The sequence below is a fragment of the Penicillium paradoxum genome (assembly GCF_028828445.1).
Source record: "Penicillium paradoxum strain IBT 22861 chromosome Unknown utg000007l_segment0_segment0, whole genome shotgun sequence".
In the NCBI taxonomy this organism is placed as follows: domain Eukaryota; kingdom Fungi; phylum Ascomycota; class Eurotiomycetes; order Eurotiales; family Aspergillaceae; genus Penicillium; species Penicillium paradoxum.
Window position 1 is genome coordinate 4,295,256 of NW_026643185.1, and position 24,361 is coordinate 4,319,616.

The window sequence follows — 24,361 nt, forward strand, 5'->3', positions numbered from 1 at the left end:
CTAGGTGCATCTCTTAGATTGGTATTTAAGCACATCCAGTAGGTCGTCGGGCGAAAATGCTTCGGCCATAAGTCCCCGCAATGTTGGTTCTTTCCGGTACAGTCGTGACAGCAATGGTAGCAGGTCTTGCTTAGGAATCTCGGAGACCAAAGAATATTGAACCTCCATGCCGTTCTCCACAAGCCACTGGAGGATGGTTTTTATATCCATCAGATCAGTGCGACACCTCATGTGAAATTCCATACGCGTGGCGCGATCAGCAAGGCCCCAGGGCTTGAGTTTTGACAATACAAGCGCAGAGGGGTGCATAATGGGTACTGTGTAGTCCATTCAGTAAATTTTCTTCAGTAGACGAGCAAGAACGTACCATGGTCATGCAGTCGACGCTCCGGGCAGTCCCTCGGGGCTACAAGGTAAGTGTTGAGCTTACGAGGAAGAGGAACATCGCATGATGTGTCTCGCCAGCGTCCCGTGATTAGGATATCGATATGAACAACTTTGTCGCGGTACCTGAAGGCCAATCGATTATCAGTGCTGACTGTGAAGTCACCAGATTCAAGCAAATATTTGCGACATTCTTTTTCCGTGATCAGGTCAACATCCTGCGTTGTCAGATTAGGAGAACTCATCGAATCAAGGGAGTTGAGGAGAGGGAGATACCTCAGTAACGCGGGCTCCACCAAGGAGACAAGTGGCATATCCACCAATAAAGATATGCCTGACCTTTTCTTTGTTCAAAAGGCTCGTAAGCCTATTGACTGCTGCATCTAAGTGGTCAAATTCCTTAGGATAAGGCGCCATGATTGGTGGAGTCATGAAGAAATCTGCTATGGATCAGAGAGGTGGATAAAAAGGATGATGAGATGGCTTTAGACGCAAGAGAAACAATCATTGAAAAGGTGGAGACAATTTTGCTGCAAGATGGCAGGTGTCAAGGGAAAGAGAAGAAGACAATAGTTCTAAGACCTAAGAGAAATGAAAAAGAGAGAAGGGGAAGGCAGTCACAAGATTGCCTCCATGGTCCAAGACGCGCTACTTTACATGCATCAATATTTCTTCTCTCCATCTTATCATCCCCATCCGCCTATTGGACATCCTTTTCTCAATCACCCAAAACTTATGTTTTGCAATATCTTAATAATGGAGACAGAACATATTTCGAACCTCCCTCCCCTTGTCTCGCCCAATATAGAGATTGCGGAGACTGATGTTCTCTCGCCCGCGTCTCTTCATGCCTTGCCTAGTATTGAGCCGATGTCGACTCCTCCAGTTGAAGTGGATGATGGCCTTATTCAAGGACCAAGCCAACAAACCGAGAAGACTAGGAGGCACTCCGCTCCCCTCACTCTTCCCTTGTCGGCCATTGAGACGATGCCGACTTCCCCAGTTGAAGTGGATGATGGCCTTATTCAAGGACCAGGCCAACAAACCGAGAAGACTAGGAGGCACTCCGCTCCCCTCACTCTCCCCTTTTCGGCCATTGAAACGATGCCGACTTCTCCACCTCAATTTAATGGTGGCCCCTCTCAAGGATTAGTCCAGCAGATCAAGACACCAAAAGAATGTCTATTCAATGAGCCGCTCAGCGAGCAATTTCACTATCCGGAGATGGAAAATGCCTTGAGGGCATTGATAGATCGTACCATATCAGTTGTGGAGTACGGATCCCAGGTTCTATACAGATATGGATACGCAGAGGTCTTGATTGTAAGTAAAGAGAATCTCTAGTCCGTTTTATGAACGGTTTCATTGACAATATTTTAGCTCGTCGAGTGGGTAGTGCCCGATGAGCAAATGTCGCTTGCTTCACAGGTATTGCTCGATAATGACTATCCGCGATTCCACGAGAAAAGGCTCCTGTGGGAAAAAACCAGTGGATGGGACGCCCAATGTTTGATGCACAGTCTTGATAGCCAGGGTTGGATGCGTGTCAATCTTCTCCCGCTCTCTTTGGTTGGGTTCACGCTTGAGGAGACCGTCACAGTTCCATCGACATTCGCTCATGACCTCCACCTATTCACCCCTGAACCTGCCCATTTCATGTCATCTTTGATTCGCCATCTTCTACAACTACCAATCAGACACGGTAGTCGGACCCGAATTGAAAAGGACCTTATGGCTTTTATATCCGCTTACATCCTCAAAGACGGACCGGCTAATAAAACCCTATGGGAGCATATTCACGACACTGAGAGCGACCAAGACTACCAGAAAAGAGTTGAGGAAGGAGTCAAATTCATGAAGACATGGGATTGGAGCAAGACTGAAGGGAGGTACCTTGGTATAGCTGAATGTCTTGTCCGAGACTGCCATTACGTTGGCATGTTAACAGACGTGCGGAAATCACGACACGCTCTGAGTTGACCATCGAGTTCGCAGGGATTTTTCAAGGCCTCTTTTTCAAGCCCGGTGTTTTCCGACATTTTATCTACCTTTTATGCTCGCCGTAGCTCGTCAGAGCTATACCAAAGGGAAACGAGGAAATATCAATTTTGAAACTTTTTAAAAAAGAGCTCTTTTTGTATAATTCTCGTTTTATCGCTATATTTCTAGACTTTTCGTCCAAAAATGTCACAATACTAACATCAAATTCCTATACTGCAAGCCAGTCATAAGGTTTATTGGCCACAGCAAAAGTCTTGCCAGCAGAGAGCCACGTTTCCAACGAGTGAACAAATTTTTGACAAAGCAGTGTTCCCAGCTTTGAATCTCTAATGTCGACCCGAGTCATATAAGTTATATACCAAAAGCTGTGGTCTGGTACCCAATTATGGTTTGGTTAATTACTACCCCTGTGGTGATTGATATAGCGATAGCGCTTGATCAAATCTATAGAAGGAAATTGCAGTCATTGACTGTCTCTCATGAATGGATTCGTATGATGATATAGAACAGAGACAAAAGCAAAAGGTATCGTGAACAGATCAAGACGCTGTGGCCTCGAAGCAATGAATCAGTCGAAAGTAGAGCGTAGATAAGAATTGGTCATCACTCGTCAATCCAGCCTCGAGGCGTGCGTATGAATGTGATATACCAGTGGTTCGAAAAGGCAGACTTTCCACAACACAAACTCGATCTGTACAAACTATTGTAACATTTTCCGGTGGAGCTGAGCTTCGAGACCAAGGCCCAATATTGTGCCGCCAGTCCAGTCCCGTGGCAAGTTATGTGTCCCCTTCCTTATCCTATATCCCACCGAGGCCCGTGATCATACACACATCAATGGCTGAAAGTCAAGTCGTGAGAAAGGAATCGTCGATTGTCTCCCCGAATTGAGTATGGTAGCGTCGATCAGCGGCGTCGTTCGAACCAGGCAGATGAGCCCATGACAGCGACGGACTGATCCATCACCCATTCACCAACGCCGAGGTAGTTGTCAACCCATTTCTTGACATCCTTGTTCTCAGTGATCTTGTCTGAATTAACACTAGGGCTGCGAAGGTCCCACACGCACACGGCCCAACGGATTGGGACGCGCGGGGGTGACAAGAGTTAGCCCATAATTTCCCCCTGCATAGGTGGAGAACCCCAGGAAAAGCTCGGAAGAAGGGGATCGTGAGGGGCAGGTATATTTACGTGAGGCCAGTTGAGCGTTTGACACCTGCTAGAAAGGCGGAGACTGTGGAAGGCCTCAGTTAGTTTTTATTCTGCAGTGCAGTATATTATTTTGTAGAGTAACTCACAGAGAACCGCATCAAATGCGTAGTGAGTGAGGCGACCGAGCTAGATTGCACCGAGCATTCCGAATCAGTCATGCCATGCTCTATGCGCATGAGGTCTGGCAACCTCGGCTTTGCAGGATCCGCCAGCATATCTTACCATGATGAAGAGTATGAAGTGTCAGCACCGTAGATATTGAAGAGCTAGTAGTCACCAAAAGGCTTAAGAATCACAAGTGAGAAAGAAACGACCCAAGTCGTCTTGGGTACCGCCTTAAGAGTGGTCACGTGCAATTTCACATGACGTCTATCACTGGGGTGGCTGGAGGTGGGGCTGGTGCATTGGTACCTGACATAATCCACAATGTGGCTGGGGCTTCAGAACACCTGGGCAGCCCTGTCCACTAGTCCGATTTCGGCCTATCGATAAGCCGTTCGCATCCCACCGAAATCCCCTTTTGCACCTGGGGCCATGGGGCCATGGGGGCTCGATCAATTGGGCGGCTTTATTTGTCACGTTTATTCGATAAAAGGACTCCATTGTACAGCGCGAAGGCCAGAACGGGGCACTCCGCTTTTTTTGCGGTCAACCGGTCTGGAGTTGATGTATAATTTTTTTTCTGCCTTGACTACTGATGCCGCCTATGCCAACACATCCGGTTCTCAGTGCTCCGTATACAAAATGAAGAACAAAGGGTAGTAGACACGGAGGAAGGAAAAAAGTTAAACGTAGTTCAGTGAGCAGATAAGTTAGAGATTGATTGGGTTTAGATTATGTATGGTCCAATGTCAATAGTACAGAAATGTCTTGGGATGGCCGGAGATGCTACTCACACCGGCGGCCAACATTTTCCCTCCCGCCCCTCACCCATCCGTTTTCTCTTTCCCTCCACCTCTCACCCTTTCTCTTTTCCATCCATTCTGATTCTCAATTCAATCAGAAGCCTCCGGTCTTTTCTAAATCAATCCAACAATTGTTGACCATAACAAAATGGCGGCCACCAGCTCCCTCGACCACCTGACCAACCGTATGAAGCTGGAGTGGCACTCCAAGCTGAACACCGAGATGGTCCCTGCGAAGAACTTCCGTCGTACTTCTATCATTTGTACCATCGGTATGTCACACCAAAAATAAGAGGCCCCTTGAGGTCGAGTCTCCAAGAAAGATTGGAATGGAAAAAAGAGCTGGTTACTGACAGGCGATTCATCAGGTCCTAAGACGAACTCCGCAGAGAAGATCAATGCTCTCCGCACAGGTATGACAAGCATTTTGCGATGGAGATGAGTAGCCTTTTTTTGTGGCCGATAGGCTGACTTGGTCATAGTTGGTCTTAACGTTGTTCGCATGAACTTCTCCCACGGTTCATATGAGGTTTGTATCACCCATCAATGAGTGACAAAGGTGTCGCTGACTTGTCTCCAGTACCACCAATCTGTCATTGACAACGCTCGCGAGGCCGCCCGTACCCAGACTGGTCGCCCTCTCGCCATTGCTCTCGATACCAAGGGCCCCGAGATTAGAACTGGTAACACCGTTGATGATAAGGATATCCCTATCAAGGAAGGCACCGAGCTTAACATCACTACCGATGAGGCATATGCCCTTGCCAGTGATGATAAGAACATGTAAGATCATCCCCTTTGCTGAACGGCGTAGCTGGGCGTGCTTGGTTGTGACATGGACTGATAAGTGCGATGACAGGTATCTGGACTACAAGAACATCACCAAAGTGATTTCTCCTGGCAAGCTCATCTATGTCGATGACGGCATTCTGTCTTTCGAGGTGATTGAGGTGGTTGATGAGAAGACTCTTCGGGCCAAGTGTCTGAACAACGGTAACATCTCATCTCGCAAGGGTGTCAACCTGCCAGGCACTGATGTAGACCTCCCCGCTCTCTCGGAGAAGGATATTGCCGATCTGCGGTTCGGTGTCGAGAACAAGGTCGATATGATCTTCGCCTCATTTATCCGTCGCGGCAGCGACATCAAGCACATCCGTTCCATTCTCGGCGAGGATGGCAAGGAGATCCAGATTATCGCTAAGATTGAGAACCAGCAGGGTGTCAACAACTTTGATGAGATTCTTCAGGAGACCGATGGTGTGATGGTCGCTCGTGGTGATCTTGGTATCGAGATCCCCGCCCCCAAGGTTTTCCTTGCCCAGAAGATGATGATCGCCAAGTGCAACATCAAGGGCAAGCCCGTCATTTGTGCCACTCAGATGCTGGAGTCCATGACATACAACCCCCGTCCCACTCGTGCTGAGGTGTCCGATGTTGCCAATGCCGTCCTCGACGGTGCCGACTGTGTCATGTTGTCTGGTGAGACTGCCAAGGGTAACTACCCTTGTGAGGCCGTTAAGATGATGTCCGAGACTTGCTTGCTGGCCGAGGTTGCCATTCCTCACTTCAATGTCTTTGACGAGCTGCGCAACCTTGCTCCTCGTCCCACTGACACCTCCGAGTCCATTGCCATGGCCGCTGTTAGCGCCAGTCTGGAGCTGAACGCCGGTGCCATTGTCGTTCTGACCACCAGGTATGTGTCGCGGCGGTTTGTTGTCGTCCAATTGAGGATCATGCTGATAAATGTATAGTGGAAAAACTGCCCGTCTTCTGTCGAAGTACCGTCCCGTGTGCCCCATCCTGATGGTCACTCGCAACGAGACTGCTGCTCGCGTAAGTTCAATTCGATCTGCCCAGTATCGATCTTTGCTGACATGGAATTTCAGTACTCCCACCTGTACCGCGGTGTGTGGCCGTTCTACTTCCCCGAGACCAAGCCTGACTTCAACGTCAAGATCTGGCAGGAGGATGTCGACCGTCGCCTCAAGTGGGGTATCAACCACGGTCTCAAGCTTGGTATCATCAACAAGGGTGACCCCATTGTCTGCGTCCAGGGATGGCGTGGTGGTATGGGCCACACCAACACTGTTCGTGTGGTGCCCGCCGATGAGAACCTCGGGTTGGCCATGGAGTAAGCTTCCTGGAGAATGACCACAAGGTAAGCTCTTGGTGAACAATCATCCAATGTGCTTTTTTGACCGCCGGTGTGCGGATGGGATACATACCTTTTTTTTGCTCTGTTCTCGCTTTTTTTCAAGCCCGGTTTGTTCTGCGCTGTGGTCTGGACCACAGTCTAGAAGGTTAATGCATTGCTCATGTAAATGAAACGAATTTAATGCTTTTGTCAATTCTGTGGTTTAGTGAAGTCTGGGAACCCAAGACTGAGTAAATCTGTAGCTGAAGGTTAGTATTCGAGTCCTTGGCTGTGGAATCAGTCTGTTCGGTCTGTCGCATCCTCCAGGGATCTCTGAATGTCACGGCATTAGACACTGGAACCTTGCATATGAATGCCGATTTATATGCAAGCGCGTTCGAACTCCATGCGCGACAGCAATCGAAAACCGCAATAAGTCTCTGAGAAGAAAATTGAGCAGAGAGAGTGAGAAAGAAAAACCAAAAGTCCAACGAAAACCAGATGCGGGGACCCGACACAGCTCCCCGACACCAAGGCCCCTGTCCCCGAGAAAACGACGATTCTCACCCGGGCACATGGAGGGTATTTTCTTCTTTTACGTCCCTTCAATGCAGAAACACGCCATTGTGGAGATTGTTCAGCCATCATTAATAAAGAATTCATGAATGCTGTTTCTATTAAAAAAAATTCAATCGAATTAATAATCGCGATGCAATGGCTGGACAAAATGCCCAGAATCTATCCCGTCCCCATCCCGGTTTCCGCCGACGGTTCCACTGTACATTGATGGCCTCGATTGGACCTGAAGATACAAAACCAGTACTTAGGAAGGTAGTATATACGACGTTATAGGTGTATACCTGCCAACTGAAGCCCAGTTTCAACAAGTAGGACAACGACGATATCTGGATATCGTGCATACTAGCCCCTGGCAGCATATACACCTGCGCAATCCTACGAAATCCCCAGGGCTAGATATACTACAAATCAAGCTAACATTTATCATTTACCACCTGAGTGCAATGCATCTCACATACAGAGGAAATAGCACATACCAGCGCATCTACTATGTATTGAAGCAGATTCGATTCGAGGTTTTCCGTCTAGCTTATTCAAATTCTAATCATGCTTGCCATCGAGTTTTGAGTAGTAGACCTTTCTACTTTGTTAGGGCTTGTTGGGCCAATGAAGCGTCCTTTCTAGCCATCGTGAACGCGAAGAAAAGAAGGCAAACAAGAAACAAAGTTATGATTAATGGTGAATCCAAGGTGAATCCAGCATAGCAAAATGGCAGGTGCTTTTAACGCACTATAGAGCATATATCTCTTAGTAATTCTAGAGCTCTCAGAACATCCTGGTATGCAGTTCGTTTATCATCAAGGTGTAGCATCAGAAGGATACAACCTCACGAGTACTTGAATGTGTACTGATACATTATCATATATGTAGCAGTAGGTACATCCATTGATGGGTAACCTCCGTCCACGTCTTAACATACACACTTCCGAGTATGTACATATTCGCCCACTGCCACTACGCATCCCGTCAAAATCATCCCACTTTCTCTTGTTTACTTCGTCTTATTTACATTATCGGTTATTCATTATACATAGTAACAAGTGCGTACAGCCAAAGCATCAGATGATGGTGTTGCAGATGGTGCACATCTATATCTTACGTATACATGACTTGTGCCCTAATTTCTCCATGTGCACCTGTAAATCCCTACGAGAACGTACTAACCGGCCCCTAAAATTTTATACCAAAATTACGGACCCTCGTAAGCGAGGGTCCGCCACCCAAACCGTACATCCCACCCAAACCGTACATTCTTCCTATATTTTACCTTAACTACCATTTTCTATATAATAATATAGGAAATTAATAGTTTAAAAATCATAGATAAATCAATTCACCATTTGACTATTAGTATACAAGATTATATCAATTTCCCTTGCGTTTTTGTGCTCGCCTATGCTTCCTGATTTCGATCAACACCTTCTTCCACTTCCGCCTCGTTTTATCTTGATCAGCTTTCTCAGTTAATTTGAACTCTTTTCGCTTCATCTCTTTGACTTAGGATGAGTTGATGATGCTAGTTATCTAGGTATAGCGCCGAGAAGTATTATATCGGGCGTGGCGAGCACCTATAATAGCACTTGTTAAGTCGAATTCCCGCCGTAGTTCGTGAGCTAGTGTAGCTTATACTTTAGCACACTTTTGAAGCTTTTCTAGTGCCCTTTTAAACCTCTAACTCCCCGGATCTAATTAGTTAAGCTAGTCGCTTATCCTTCTTACTTTACTAGCAGTTTTTAGAGTGCTAAACTCGGAGTTTTAGGAGGTAGTTAAGGGTGTTCTCGACTAAGGGAGATTATCATTATATAGATTATAAGACTCTAACTTATCCGTAATAAGCTTAGAATTAATAGGCTAAAGGCTAGTTAATTTAAACCTAAGCTTAATTATATTCGGCTAGAAGGTTTTTCGTCTAATTTCTCTAATTAAGTATAAAAACTCGTCCTTTAAGAATTTACGGCATCTAGTTATTATAGTAGCTTCTATAGCCTTACTATACTAATATTTATATACACTAAATACCCCGACATTAAGAGGCTATAGTATATTACGACCCTCTACTAGGAGAGTGCCTCATAGGCTGGATCCCGCCTAGTCCTATGACCTAGAACCCGTGACCCAGTAGGGGTAGCATGACCCCCCGCTAGAGACCGCACTAAGGAGACTAAGTCCTACCGGGTTAGGTGACCTAGTCCCGTGACCCGCTAAAGGTTATCTATATAGAGACTACTAGGGGAACTTAGCTCTTTAGCGATTAGTTTACGAATATATTAGTACCCTACTATTCCTTTACTCTAGTTCTATATTACCTACTAGGACCCGCTAGTACGCCGGTCCTAATATTCTAATCGCTAAATCTTAATTAAACTAGACCGTTAGAATACGTAATATCGATAACTCGACGTACGAGCGACCGCCTAAGGGGAACCTTAGCCCTAATCGCGGAAACGAACGACGTCCCGGGACCCCTATAACCCCTACTAGAAGAGGTAGAGATATAGGGAGTCGACGATAACCCTTAGGGAGGAAACCCGCCGGATCCGATAACCCCGACTAAGGTAGACGAGAAGGCGGAACTCTAAGAGTTAGAGACCCTTAAAAGATATCTAGCTCTAGTAAAGGAGAAAAATAGGATCCGCGCGGAGCTATAGGACGAAGAAGAAAATATAATAATCCTATAGGCGAGAATATAAAGATCTAGGATTTATCGGGGTTCGCTAGGTAGTATTATTAGCTAAATTACTTACTAACTATCTAATACTATCTATATAAACTCGATTATATTATAAGGAAGTATTAGAGGCTACCTATTCTATTAGAAGGAAGTAAGGGAACTATATATACCTTATAATATAATAACGTATAGAGCTAAGAGTTCGGGTAAATATAATCTCTTTAAGTTAAACTAGGAAGCTTTCTAGAATAGATACCCTAACTAGTTCGCTAGCGACGTATATAAAGTAAACTAAGTAACCGAGTTCTTAGCGCTAAAGGTTAATATAATATAGATAGAATACTATAAGAATAATCTAGGTATAACGTTTACCTAGTCGGTCTTCGAAATATAGATACTTACTTAGGTTACTAATCTTATTAAGATATAGCGAGAAGCTAAATACGACTAATAGTAGATAATATAAGCTAAGTATTAGGATATATACTAATACGCCTTAAAGCTTACTAGACTCTATAACCGCTTAAAAGATACGCCGACTAGATAGATAAGAATCGACTATTTAGAGATAGGTATTATTAAAGAGGTATAAGACAAAGTAAGGAGGTTTATAGCCCCCGCTATAGATTAATAGGATAACTAAGTAGCCTTCTATAACTAAATTAAGAAAGTAATACTAAGTAGGATATTATATCTTAGAGAAGCTAGGAAGATAGCGCTAAGAAATACTATAGACTTATAAAGATCTAGTAGAAGACCTTTTAAGGGAAATAGCGCCTTCCCTATATAGTAAGTTACGATTACTACGGAGAGTAGAAAAGCTACTATAGGGTCTAAATAAGACTAGAGCGGAGATAGTAAATTTTATAACTTCTATAATAAGCTAGGCCACTATATAAAAGACTACCGTAAGAAAGCTATAGTAAACGCTATAGCCGCGGAAAAGTTAAAAAAATAGATAACTCTATATTATAGATTCCTATAGTATTAGGGATAGTTCTTCTCGGAGAATATAAGAGAGTATACTAAGTACTCGTTTATAATATACTAATATTAGACGTTAAGACTAAAGCCCTAATAGGGGTAGCTAAGACGCTAATAGATAGTAGCGTAATCTAGAGCTTTATAAGCTAGAAATAGATAAAAAAGAACTTAGAAGAGATATATATAATAAGTACCCGCTTAGTAGAAGCTATAAATAGGCGTAAGATCCTTTTATATAGAAGCTAAGAAGTATAGCTTAGTCTAATAGACCGGAATAGAACCTATAAAGTTATTAAAATAACCTACGAAGCTATAGATATAACAATCTATAATATAATTCTAGAAATAGATTAGCTTAGACTAGTAAATCCGGATATTAACTAGGTAATTAGTAAGTAGGTATATAGAAATATAACCCCGCTAGAGGTTAAAACCCTCCCGCTAGAAGACTTTAAAGAAGAAGTAAGACTATAAGATATACTTAGAGAGCTATACTTAGATATCGATAAGGTTACTAGGGAGTTTATAGTAATATTAGAGATAATATAAAGCTTAAATAGGATCTCTTATTTAGTATAACCTCTAACTAAACTCCCGCTAGAATACTAAAATCTAGTTATTATAGTAAGTAAAGAAAGTATTATAGTCCTTTTAACCTATATAGAGTATAATTATATAATCGAGCTAATACTAGGTAAGATACCCCCTTAGAGGCTAGTATATATATTATCCGCTAAGGAGTTAGAAGTCCTCCGCTAATATATTAAGAAGAACCTCGAAAAAGGCTAGATCCGATACTTAAAGAGTTAATCGGGTATACCTATCCTCTTTATACCGAAGAAAGATAGTAAGCTTAGACTCTACGTAGACTATAGAGGATTAAACGCGATTACTATTAAGAACCGCTACTCTCTACTACTAATTAATAAGTCCTTAGTAAGATTATTAGGAGTATAGATCTATATTAAACTAGATCTATAAGATACTTACTATAGGATCTATATAAAATAGGGAGATAAGTAGAAAATAGCGTTTAGATACCGCTATAGATATTTCGAATATATAGTAATACTATTTAGACTCGCGAATACTCCCGCTACCTTTTAGGCGTACGTTAATAGAGCCTTAGTAGGACTTATTAACGTCTACTTAGTAGTATATCTTAATAATATACTAATCTTCTCGAAGGATAAGAAGACCTATATATATTACGTCCGAGAAGTACTAGAACGCCTAATTAAGTAGAGGTTATTTATTAAACCTAGTAAATATATATTCTATATAGAGAGGGTCGACTTCTTAGGTTTTATCGTCTCCCGCTATAGAGTTACTATAGACCTTACCTAAGTAGAAATAATAAGCTAGTAGCTAAAGCTAATCTATATCTTTAACGTATAGTAGTTTATAGGCTTCGCTAACTTCTATTAACGTTTTATTAGGAAATAGTTAATAATTAGCGCCCCCTTTAACGATCTAATTAAGGGGCTAGACGTATAAAAGAAGGGAAGAAATAAGCGCTAGGAAGGGTTTATCTTTATAGAAAAAGCGCGAGAAGCTTTTAAAAGGACTAAGACCGCTTTCTAGACTACGCTAATACTTATATACTTTAACGCTATATTAAAAACTATAATAGAAACGGATATATTAGGAGCCGCTATCTATATAATTATATTATAGCTTTATAAAGATAGATATTAGTACCCTATTATCTTTTACTTCTAGAAGATACTAGTAGTAAAGAGAAATTACTAGGTCGGTAACTAAGAAATACTAGTAATCTTTATAGGGTTTAAGGAATAGCGCTACTTCCTTAAAGGAAATAAGTACCCGATTATAATAATAACGGATTATACTAATCTTATTTAATTTATAACGACTAAGGAGCTTATAAGATACTAGGTACGCTAGGTAGAATACCTTATAGGTTTTAACTTCGTTATTATATTCCGCCTAAGGAAAACGAACCCTATAGATACTCCTAGTAGACGACCTAACTATATAATAGACGAGCTATTAGATACTATAAGTTATAATATCTTTATATAGAGACTTAAGGAGACTATCGGTAAAGGCGCTAGTTACTAAAGAGATCTATAGAGTACGATATACCTAGACGCTATAATAACTATAGTATATATAGAGATCCCTACTAAGCCCGTAATAAATAGACTACTAAGTTAAAAGGAGGTACGCGAAGTAGCTAAAGGAGAAACTATATATATCTATAAGCCGCTAGAAACTATAGTAGAACTTATACTTAAGATATAGGCGAAGAATAAGTTCTATAGGAATATACTTAGAAGGGTATAGGAAACCGGCGACTTTAAATAACCCCTAAAGATATAATAGAGTATAAGAAGCTAGGATAGACTACTAAGATATAATAACTACGTCTATATTTCTAAAGGTAAACCCGTAATCTACTAAGAAATTATAAAGATCTACTATAACGATCTATAAGTAGACTATTATATAAGAAAAAGAACGCTATAGGCTATTAGATATAAATATTAGTAGAAAACCTTTATTAAGGATATATAGGACTATATTCTTATATACTAGATTTACTAATCTAATACTATTAAACGCTATAAACTATATAGACTACTCGAACTACTACTAGTACTAAAGAGACTAGACTAGTAGATAAGCGTAGACTTTATTATAGGCCTACTATCCTTAAAATAGAAGGGGAAGGCCTATAACGTAATTATAGTTATAGTCGATCTATTCTTAAAATATTCCCTCTATATTTCCTATACTAAAGACGTAGACTCGCTAGAACTCGTAATCTTATTTTACGAAAAGGTTATACCCTTATAGGGAATACTAGAAAATCTCGTTAGTAATAGAGGTACTATCTTTATATTAAAATTCTAGAGCTATTTCTACTATCTCCTCACTATAAAACGTAGACTATTAATAGCTTATTACCTATAAACTAATAGGTAGATAGAGAGATAAAACTAAAGTATTAAGTATTACCTACGTAATATAGTAAGCTAGTACTAAGATAACTAGATAAGATAGATTCCCTTTATATAGATTATCTATAATACTACTATCTATAGCGTACTAAAAATATCCCTAGCCGAAGTACTACTAGGATTCTAACCGGAACTAAGAATATTAGTACTAGATAGAAAGATAGAAACCTACGATAATACCGAAAGCTATATAGAGAAAATACTAAAGATATAAAAAATACTAAGAAAGCGCCTAGAAGAGTTAAAAACTATAATAAAGCGAGCCTATAATAGGAAATATATAGAGAAGTCTTTCGTAATCGGATAATAAGTTATACTAAGAAATAAGTATATTAACTTAGAACGACTATATAAAAAGCTAGATAACCGCTATATAGGACCTTTTACGATAGTAGATACGGTAGGATAATAGGTATATTAGCTAATCCTTATACTAAGATACTATAAGATCTATCTTATATAATATACTTTAATACTAGAGCTATACTATAGAGATCCGCTAAAAGCTTAAGAGTGGTCTAATCTTATATTAGTAGATAACTAACCTAAATAGGAGATCGAGGAGATCCTTACCGATAACTATAAGGGCGCTAAATACCTTATTAAATAGAGAGGATATAGATATAAGGAAAATACTTAGGAGCCGAGAGAAGACGTAGAAGATATACTAATATTCGAGAGCTACTATAATAAGAAGAAAGAATAGCTAGAGTATATAATACGCCGAGGAAGATCTATAAAGAAGAAGTTAATATAATCTAGGATCTACTACTAGATATATTCTAGGAAGGTTAGAAGGACCGGAGTAGACTTAAGAACGCTGAATCTAATAGCTAACTACCGAACGGACCTCTAGAAAATAACTAGCTACGTTAGTATATACTATAGATAGATTAGGGGAGGATCTAGAATACTAGTAAAAATAAAGAGCGGACGAAAAATATCCTAAAGAGACTATAGATATATAATAAGGATATATAAGAGTTTATCGCCGAAAAATAGGATAAAAAGTAATATAGCTAATACTCTCTAAGAGTATAACGTAATAACTACCTATATTAGACGAGTAACCTCTAAGATACGCCTATATCCTTACCGCTATATATATAACCTAGTCTAAGAAGGCGCCTAAAGCTAATCTATAACCTAACTTATTAATAAAACCTATATTAAAAGGGGCGGAGGGGGTAAGGGAGGTAGAGAGGGCGTAGCGTAAAGAGGACTAAAAGGCGTAACTATATCTATATAGATATCTTAAGTTAAAGTATTCCGCGTACTTTAAAACCCTTATATAATCGTAAGGAACGATATATTCTATATAGGGGTAGTATAGGGCGCTAAGATATAAGTATTAGCTTAAGCGTTAAGCTTAGAATCGATCTAAGGAACGTTAATAACCGCTAATATAAGCGGAGGTCTATACTTACTATTATATAAGACTACCGCTTCCTTATATAATAGTTATACCGAGGAGTATTAATATTAATCCCGCTAGGCGGAGGGATATATATATACTCCGGGTTATATCTAAGACGGTCTATATAACGCCGATACTACGTATTTATAGAGTTAGTAGGGGAGACGATAGCCGGAGGGGCGTAATTATTAATAGAGGTATACGTCGTACTCGCGACCGGAGGAAAAGAAGCTACTATAATAAGTTAAAATGACCTATAATAAGAAAAGCGAGATAACGAAAAGCTATAAGAAGAAAAGCGAAGCGATAAAAAGCTATAAGAAGAAAAAGCGAAAGGACGAGGAAGTGTAGAAAGAAGAAAGCTATAACTCGAAGAGAGATAAGTGAAAAATATATAAAGAACTTAGATTATACGCGACGAAGAGAGATAACGCTTAAAGCTCCGAGTCTATCTATACCTTCCACTATAAAGATAAATTACCCTCTTTTAGATAGCTAGATATATATACTATTTTCAAACCCTCCCTATCTCGACTATAAGAGACCCTCGACCCCCGACCCTTAGCTACGAGGACGTAGCTCTTTAAGGAGGGGGAAAATATTACGACCCTCTACTAGGAGAGTGCCTTATAGGCTAGATCCCGCCTAGTCCTATAACCTAGAACCCGTAACCTAGTAGGGGTAGTATAACCCCCCGCTAGAGACCGCACTAAGGAGACTAAGTCCTACCGGGTTAGGTGACCTAGTCCCGTGACCCGCTAAAGGTTATCTATACAGAGACTACTAAGGGAACTTAGCTCTTTAGCGATTAGTTTACGAATATACTAGCACCCTACTATTCCTTCACTCTAGTTCTATATTACCTACTAGGACCCGCCAGCACGCCGGTCCTAATATAGTATATAACTAGTATACGAGAGTAAGAAGAATAAAATAATATTATTCTTCTCACAAAATTTAATAAATTAGCGTGTTAAATACGACCTAAAACGGTTATATAAAACGAGTCTTTTCCTTCTAATTATTCGACTAATTATCTATTTATAGAAGAGTTAGATCTACTAATATACTAGAGTATTATTAATATATCCGGTATTAGTTATAGAAATATACTTATCACCTTTAATAGTATTAAACTAGTATAGTAAAGCCTACCGAGTACTTAGAATTATAAGTAGTAGATAGGTAAAACCATTAGTAGAAACTACCTCTAAAATAGTAATAGATTCACGATTAGTAATAGATCTATTAAATAGCTTCTTTTTTAGATGCCTAGTAATAATAAATTAATTACGTCCGACACTAATTTAAAAGCTAGTTTCGTCGAAATTATAGATATCTTATTAGCATATACTATATTTAGATATAACGCGCTAATAATTATTAAACTATCTCTTAACCATAGTTTTATTAAGTGTAGTAGCTCGCTTAACATTAAGAGCTCGCCGTCGTTATATATAGTACTTAGGATTACGTTTAAGAAAGCGTTATAGCTAGTGGTCACTAATTGTTAGAGGTGCTATAGTTTTATTATAATAGTCTTCTTCGAGAATTGAATTGGCTACTATAGCAATTTGACGGCGGTTTATCGAGGCTCCGACCGTATCAAAGTAGTCGATATAGTCCCGTAAAGCTTGCTCCTATATAGGATTAAGCTTCCGACTATTGGGTTGTCGTTAAAAAAGCGACTTTCCTCCTTTCTAGCGGTGTCGTAGTCGGTTCATAGGAACCGCGAATTCTCGCGCAGTTTTCGCGATATTGGGTTTGGACTGCTTAGAGAGAGACTCGAGAGCTTTGAGAAGCTGATCCTCTATCTCCTTATTGTTTTTAGGCATTTTTGGTGGTATGGTTTATGATCAAAGTGAGAGGGTAGGATATGGAAAGAATGTACGGTTTGGGTGGGATGTACGGTTTGGGTGGCGGACCCTCGCTTGCGAGGGTCCGTAATTTTGGTATAAAATTTTAGGGGCCGGTTACTTGGCCACTTGGTCAATTGACCAACTTAGGTCTTTTTCTGTAAAAAGGAATTAATATAGAAATTCCCAAGTGCAAGATCAGCAAGCTTAGTGGTACCTCCGCGTACACACGGACAACCAGGAAGAAACCAGCAATGATCGAGAACAAAACACAACTTTGTTATTCGACAGAGCAGATGAACCATACTGCTTTTTCGTCTCGGAACAAAAAAATGAAATTGGCAAAAAAGAAATCTTGAGGTTTGTTTTTAGGAATAGCCGAACGCGGGGGTCGAACCCGCAGCCTTAAGATTAAGAGTCTTACGCTCTACCGATTGAGCTAGCCCGGCCGGGCTGTTGAAGACCGGAGCCCACTAATGCTAAATAAGGGGAAACGAGAATAATAAAAGGATTATCTTGTCGGAGGTGATAAATTAGTGTACTCCAAAGTTGAAAAGCAGAAAAAGAACTCGGAGAGAAATTTCCGAATGTGGGTAATTGATACATACCTGTTATTATTCAAGTTATATTGATCTGAGCAACTAACAGTTATTTACGTACAGAGAATGATCAAATAGCCACTAAGTACGGAGTACTCCATACCTAGGTGGAAATTCACAGATGGATAGAGGATATGTACATTCAGACTTGGTGGTATTTATGTATATCGGATGGGGACGGGCCACGGTGGGGGGAGATCAGCATGGATCAACGAGGGCACGCCTTGCGATGTGCGCCGTATGCCATGATTTTGCACGGGTAAAGAATTGGCGTGATATATATCTAACGGCAACGGTTACCCTAACTTCCTCGTATCATGCCCACAACATCCGAGTTCCAACCCTATCGACATGATTATAACTCGGCATGTATAGACCAATCTAGCCTAAAATCAATCATAAATCAATACCACGAGACTTTTCGGTTCTGTGCTTGAGCCCTATGCTCTATACCGGCACGCTTAGCGGATGGTTATTTGTTGATATTATACTAACGATTTCTAGAAAGCGAGCTAGGTATGGAGAAGGTTGGCGAGGCCGAGGAAGCTTGTATTGCGCCTAAAATCTCTTCGATGACCCGTAATGCCGTTTCACAAGAAATAGTAGACCAAACTGATACGTCCCTTGGAAAGGACCCATGCAGCAAGCAGACATATTGCATTTTATTCAATCAAAGCAGGAAATCAAACCGAACACGAATTTTACTCGTCAACTTCAAGTATGGGAGAATGAAGATAGGACCACCCCGAAAACAGCATACAAAGCATTTCTTGAATATCGGAATGTTCTTCTCCGAAAAAGAGGGCTCACCGGAAACGAGCCACTTGCACCCCAGAACCTCTAATAACGAGTTGCTTCGTATTGCACAGCTCCCAGTCTCATAGAGATCTCACAGCCTCCTTCTTTCAAGCGTTGTTTCTATTCTGTGTTTATTGTCGAGCATATTCATGCGAAAGTAACACATCCATGCTGATTTCTGGTGCTCGGAAAAGGCAAATTGAAACAACCCCCTTTCGTAGGCTTATCATGGCAATCTGGAGCTATGCAGCATGTAAGTAGCTTATGATGAGGTAGCCCAGATACGTACTGTCAGAATTTGAGTCTGCAGGTTCGGTTGTATACAGGCAAGAACCGTCAGGCCTGGTTAAAAAAAGAAACATAGTCTAACTCCACTTAGTCGATTACCACTTACTCGATAGAAGGGCACGCATGGATTCCCAGGTCTCGGGTGTTTCCACGTGTGGGCCCTGTCAAACCCCAGTTACCCGCCTGAAACCCCTGTCTTTTCCGTTCTTTTCTTTTTTTTAAAAAAAGGAAGAATTCATTTTAATTCAACGAGTCTATGTGTTTATTCTAATATTCTAGCCTGTCTTCTCCCATCTATGGCAATTCGCACTCGATGAGACTCTCGACTCCCCTCTGGGCGGACCAGATCTTCGTGATCTTCAGACCCGCAGATTCGACCAGGCGGTGCCAGTGAGCTTCAGTTCGCTCGGCCGAAGCGAAATCGGCCATCATGATAATATCCAGACTAGTGGTTTCCCAGTAAGCGTTGGTATCGGGGATGACGTTCTCGTTGATGAAGATCTTGCTGTGTCCGCGCTTCATGGCAGCCACGAGACCCTTCAGGATCTTGCGGCAGTTATCGTCTGTCCAATCGTGGAGGACAGAGTGCATATAATAAGCACGAGCACCTGTGGAAGAATGTGTTAGCTTTGATCTGAGATGAAAGAGGGCAACCCAAGGGAAACCTCACCCTTGACAGGCTGCTCAGTGAAGAAGTCATGCTCCATGGTCTCGATCGAGGAGTGCAGTTGCATAGTCTTGGCCTGGGCAATCACCTCGGGGAGATCCTGGAGCACAAGGCGACCCGGAGCATCGGCCCACTTGAGTTTGAATTCTGAGAGGTCGTGACCCATGCTGCCACCAACATCGACGAGGAGCACATCATCCTCTGCAACGTTGGGGAACATGCTCGGCACATCATAGAAGCCAATGTCCATCCAGCTGGGACGCCCCTGGTGGTAGGCAGACATGTGATTGTTGAACTGGCCAGCAACCTCTGGGTTCTCCTTCATATATTCGAAGAAGTGGAGGTCTGTTCTGAATCCGCGCTGGAAGCCACACTCCCTACCGTTGGATGGATTGGCATAACCATCCTTCTTCAGTTGGGCAGGCAGAGCAAGCACACCGGAGGTAATGCAGTTGGTCCTGGTTGATGGGTAAGCATTGTGTCTTTATCCAAAGGCTTGGGTCCGCGGATAAAAGACATACATGCAGGGGTATGCATCGTTGTATCGTTTCATGGACAAAGAAATGGAAAGTCCAGTGCGGCGATATTCATTAGGACCGGTCTCGAGGATAACGCCCATTGCGCATAAGTGCTTCAAGATACGAGCTGATTGGATACATTGTTAGACAGATATACTGACAAAGCACCGGAGTGAGTGGCAGGTTACATACCAAGCATGACTGCATCAGCACCTGTGGCGCTTGCCAGATTAGTGGCAGTCTTGGGCTTCTCATCCTTAGACAAAACGGCGAAAACCCCCAGATCAACTGCGGTCTCGAGAGCAGCATAAAGAGTAGATTGGGACCAACAGTATCTGATCATAGCCTCCCGCGGGGTCTCAAGTGCATAGACCAGGGATCGAGCGGCTTCCAAGAGGGTCGAACGATCCTTGTGGTCTTGCAGGTTGGCGACTTTACCGAGGGAAGCAACTTCATCGACCAGACCAGGGACTAGCTCAGGTGTATTGGCAGAGATTGCTACCGTGCCGTCCACGAAGGCTTCGAATACCTCACCGCTGGGACGAGGCGTTTCATTCAAAGTAGGGGTTGAGATCTCGGCCATTGTGGATATAATATAAAAAGAAATGCTTGAAAATGCAGAGAAACTGGCAGGGTTGCGATATAAGCCAAAAGTACTCGCTAGGCCTTTAAATAAACTACTTTCGCTATCCCCTTTTCTGAAAGATAGCCTATCATCCTTGTCTCCTTTCCTTCAGACACAGCCATACCCCCTGGGCAACAGTTGGATGACTGCAGGCGGGTCCACTATCATGGAGACCAACCGTTGTTCTATCCCCTGAGCCCCGTGGGGTCTTTGTTGGGAGATTTTGGGGGCCGGGGGGTGGGGATAAGGCGGTTCAACTGCATTCCCGTTCGGGCAATAACCTTGTCGATTGCTCAAACGTTCAAACCTAGCTAGCATGTATGGTAAAGGAGAACCAATAAATCTTACTCCGTGATGTTCATGCTCTCTCTGTTCGAGTTCGGTGCAGTTCACTCGTGATCAATAGTCCGTAATATAGGAGATAGATCAATATCTGGACTGCGCCAGTCGTTTTTATAGGGTGTTAATCCAGCAAACCCCCCTTGGGTCCTCAAATCCCCCTGCCTGATTTCTGCCTGATAAAATGACAGACTTTTTCTGCCAGGTAGTTCCAAATCCTAGTTTACATAGCAAAAAATACACCTTTTATCTCAGAAAAACGCGCTTATTTCTGCATAAACAATGCCTGCTAGCCATACTCCGTACATGATTATGATTGACTTATCAATTTCGCTTCTTGCCTTGCTTACCCCCAGCAGCTCCCCGTTTCTTGCCTACATCTGTACCCCTAATATCACTAGCAGGATCCTCATCCTCGTTATCATCCACGATTGCACGAGAGGCATTCCGCTTCGGCGCACGACGTACCCCTTCGGCAGTAGCTGCATCTTGATTATAAAAAGTGGAGATGAGACGGCGCATAAAGGATAGAAGGAGAGAGAAGAAGGCTGCTACTAGGTGAAGGTGAGGATTGCTAATTACCGCATTCTTTGCAAATCAAAATCCATTTCCATTTTGGGTAATTTGATGCCTGAATGTTCAGGCATCCACACAAGAGGTTTAAGTGATTTTGGCACGAAGGCGGAGAGAAAGGCGGCCAGGGAGGTTCTTGAGTTTTTGGGAATTATTTTGTCAGGCACCAAGCAGGCACCAAGCAGGCAGGGGGGTTTTAGGACGCTGTGGGGGCGGAGGGGGGCGGTGGGGGGTTGCTGGATTAACACCCTTTTTATATACCCACCATCTTTCTCTAACGTTTATCATTAGGCGCTCTGGATGGATGATGTAATTTAATTGAGAGTCCATTCTTGAGAACATCCTATGATGAACCGGGGGGACTCGGGAAATGCTACCATTCTGCCTCCAGTACTCCGTAATTAAGCAACAATATCGAGCGGAACAAGATGTGGGTAACACGGCTGAGAAGGGGAGGATTAGGTAGATTAAAGCCCACATGAAATCCCGCGAAATGAAGTTGATAACGGGACGGGAGCGTATTCTGCATTCAACGGTGTATGGAGTGCTCCGTATTCCGTATGTTGTACGTACTTCGTACTTTTGTCAAGCCCAATTTGGGTAGTGAAGATGCTGCTCAATTGGCACATGGCGAAAAGCAAATGATGCGCCTCACATGAGGCTAGCTTAGCGGGACTATTAGGTAGATTCCGCAGTTTCGGTTTCTGGTATCCCAGGATGTCCATAATTAGATATCACGATCACCATTCGAGTCCGTACTTCGCTAGTATCTTGATCGTATCCGATTAGTCTGTTACCAGCCCTGGAGGTGTATACTGCTTACTCCATACGGAGTACTTCGTTGTTGTCCGTTCACGGATGGTCCAGAGTAGGAGGTAGCACCTACCCGATTGGGAACTAGATCCGCTTACCTAAGGGATCGTCACCCACGGGTGGCTTCCACGGGTTCCAAGGTTCTCGCACGTTTAGTGTCACTCTACTTCGGCGTGCAGGGGTTGCCCCTATGCTATACTCCGTACTCTGTATACTCCATACTCTGTATACTCCGTACAACAAATCTCCCAACTGTCAAAGGTGGATCATGCAATTCTCGGAAATTAACTCCCGAGTAAAGGGCCGAGGGCTCGCGATAGCCATCGCCGTTTGCCAAAATAGTGCGATCGTCGCAGTAGAAAACTCGAAGGATTCCTTCTAACGGACTTTCGAGGAATAGCTGGGAATGGTACTCCGTACATGAAATCAGGTTGATCCTAAAATTTTGTCTCAATCTTATGTACTAGTGTCAAATTTGAAGCCTTTTGGTCTCTCACAAGAATATTCATATAAATTAATGGGAACGCTCTTCCTTACTGTCCTCACTGCCTCAAGCTTGACATCATGGTGGTCACCTCGGAAAATTTGCACGATGACAAGGGCCCCAAGATTCTGGCTGTCATCTGGACCTTGACTGGACTGACAGCGCTCATGGTGATAGCTAGAGTCTACATCAGAGTCTTTATGTTACGAAATTTTGGCGTTGATGATTATCTGATTGTGGCTTCGATGGTAAGCAAGCTGAAGCTCCATCTTTTATCTTCTCCTTTGATCCTAATGGAACCTTGTACTAGATATCGGGAATAGCATATTGTGCCATCACCACAGTCGGCGTAAATACAGGCTTTGGAAAACACGCCATGTATTTGGCCTCGGACGATTTGGAGTTGGCTATACTACTCAACCTAGTTAGCTTCGTATTTGGGATTGTCTCCTTCACTCTCCCCAAGCTGGCTGTGACGGCTATGTTAAACCGGATCTTGAATCCTAGCGCACTGAAAAAGGCTATATTATGGGCAATGACTGGGACCGCTGCTGTCGTGTCCATTATCTGCATACTCATCTTGTTCACCATGTGCGATCCACCGGCAGCACTGTGGAAGGCCTCATTGGTAGCGACAGCCACCTGCAAGGACACCGAAATTCTCATCGACTATGCGATCTTCACTGGAGGTAGGTCTTTCTCTTTTCAGCTATCTGCACCTTTTCGCAATTAACCCGGAATTTCAGCTGTCTCGGCCGTTATCGATCTAGCCCTGGCATTTTATCCGATTTCCACCCTGCTAAAACTCCAAATGTCTCTACGAAAGAGACTAGCACTTTGCGCTGCTCTGGGACTTGGTTCAATGTAAGCCGACCCTCTATCTTCTCCATCTTAAGGCGGTACAGAAACTGACTGGAGATCAAGTGCCTCTGCAATGGCAATTGTCAAATGTACCCAGCTGCATGGACTTGCCGACAAAGCTGATTATACCTGTGAGTTGCTTGTATCCTATCCTCTCTCCAGCCCTGTGATCGAAAGCTGATCTAAGAACAGATGGAACTGCCGATCTTGTCATGTGGACCAAGTAAGCATCTAACTATTCCAAGGTTGCCCACGTACCTCCGATACTTTCTGTTCTGATTTCTAACCTCTTGTTCTCCGTATAGCATTGAGGCCGACGTCGTCGTTATAGCATCATGCATCCCTACCTTGCAACCGCTCCTCGAGATCATCATGGGCAAGCGAGCTCTAGGCTCCTACAGCCAAGGAAAGGGCGACAACTACAAAAGCAGCAGCAACTTCCCTTCCTCGTTCAGCCGCGCCAAACAATCCAACACAAACGGAAAAGACGATCTCGGCTTCACCAACATCGACGGCCAAGAGAGTCAAGAAAGCATTCTTCCCGTCGACGAACGAGGAAATAATAATGTCCACCACATGGGCCAGATTCACCGCACAGATGATGTGACGGTATCATACGAATCATCTCCCAAGGCTGCCGGCCAAGCTTATCCAGGAGCCTGGTAG

The 24,361-nt window shown here is 42.7% G+C and overlaps 8 protein-coding genes across 8 annotated transcripts; 3 read left to right on the top strand and 5 right to left on the bottom strand.

Annotated features, from left to right (window-relative positions):
- N7457_009114 (uncharacterized protein) lies at positions 1-801 on the bottom strand (the record flags this gene model as incomplete). The annotated part of the gene is made up of 3 exons (XM_057180157.1): positions 1-317; positions 368-602; positions 661-801. The coding sequence occupies 3 exons, from the start codon at positions 799-801 to the stop codon at positions 1-3; spliced, it is 693 nt and encodes a 230-aa protein (XP_057028543.1).
- A 339-nt stretch (positions 802-1,140) lies between these two features.
- On the top strand, positions 1,141-2,364 carry N7457_009115 (uncharacterized protein; the record flags this gene model as incomplete). Its single annotated transcript, XM_057180158.1, has 2 exons — positions 1,141-1,707; positions 1,765-2,364. The coding sequence occupies 2 exons, from the start codon at positions 1,141-1,143 to the stop codon at positions 2,362-2,364; spliced, it is 1,167 nt and encodes a 388-aa protein (XP_057028544.1).
- Positions 2,365-3,291: 927 nt separating this feature from the next.
- Positions 3,292-3,822, bottom strand: N7457_009116 (DUF1748 domain-containing protein; the record flags this gene model as incomplete). The annotated part of the gene is made up of 4 exons (XM_057180159.1): positions 3,292-3,433; positions 3,577-3,619; positions 3,684-3,723; positions 3,820-3,822. The coding sequence occupies 4 exons, from the start codon at positions 3,820-3,822 to the stop codon at positions 3,292-3,294; spliced, it is 228 nt and encodes a 75-aa protein (XP_057028545.1).
- Positions 3,823-4,650: 828 nt separating this feature from the next.
- Positions 4,651-6,637, top strand: N7457_009117 (pyruvate kinase CDC19; the record flags this gene model as incomplete). Its single annotated transcript, XM_057180160.1, has 7 exons — positions 4,651-4,774; positions 4,859-4,915; positions 4,985-5,031; positions 5,083-5,285; positions 5,362-6,195; positions 6,254-6,335; positions 6,389-6,637. 7 exons carry the CDS (start codon positions 4,651-4,653, stop codon positions 6,635-6,637), a joined length of 1,596 nt encoding a protein of 531 aa, XP_057028546.1.
- Positions 6,638-15,213: 8,576 nt separating this feature from the next.
- N7457_009118 (uncharacterized protein) lies at positions 15,214-17,109 on the bottom strand (the record flags this gene model as incomplete). The annotated part of the gene is made up of 2 exons (XM_057180161.1): positions 15,214-15,237; positions 17,005-17,109. 2 exons carry the CDS (start codon positions 17,107-17,109, stop codon positions 15,214-15,216), a joined length of 129 nt encoding a protein of 42 aa, XP_057028547.1.
- A 2,000-nt stretch (positions 17,110-19,109) lies between these two features.
- N7457_009119 (O-methyltransferase family 2) lies at positions 19,110-20,583 on the bottom strand (the record flags this gene model as incomplete). Its single annotated transcript, XM_057180162.1, has 4 exons — positions 19,110-19,423; positions 19,486-19,940; positions 20,004-20,127; positions 20,193-20,583. The coding sequence occupies 4 exons, from the start codon at positions 20,581-20,583 to the stop codon at positions 19,110-19,112; spliced, it is 1,284 nt and encodes a 427-aa protein (XP_057028548.1).
- Positions 20,584-21,288: 705 nt separating this feature from the next.
- Positions 21,289-21,486, bottom strand: N7457_009120 (uncharacterized protein; the record flags this gene model as incomplete). The annotated part of the gene is made up of 1 exon (XM_057180163.1): positions 21,289-21,486. One exon carries the CDS (start codon positions 21,484-21,486, stop codon positions 21,289-21,291), a length of 198 nt encoding a protein of 65 aa, XP_057028549.1.
- Positions 21,487-22,914: 1,428 nt separating this feature from the next.
- Positions 22,915-24,361, top strand: N7457_009121 (uncharacterized protein; the record flags this gene model as incomplete). Its single annotated transcript, XM_057180164.1, has 6 exons — positions 22,915-23,082; positions 23,145-23,523; positions 23,581-23,698; positions 23,759-23,826; positions 23,888-23,918; positions 24,001-24,361. The coding sequence occupies 6 exons, from the start codon at positions 22,915-22,917 to the stop codon at positions 24,359-24,361; spliced, it is 1,125 nt and encodes a 374-aa protein (XP_057028550.1).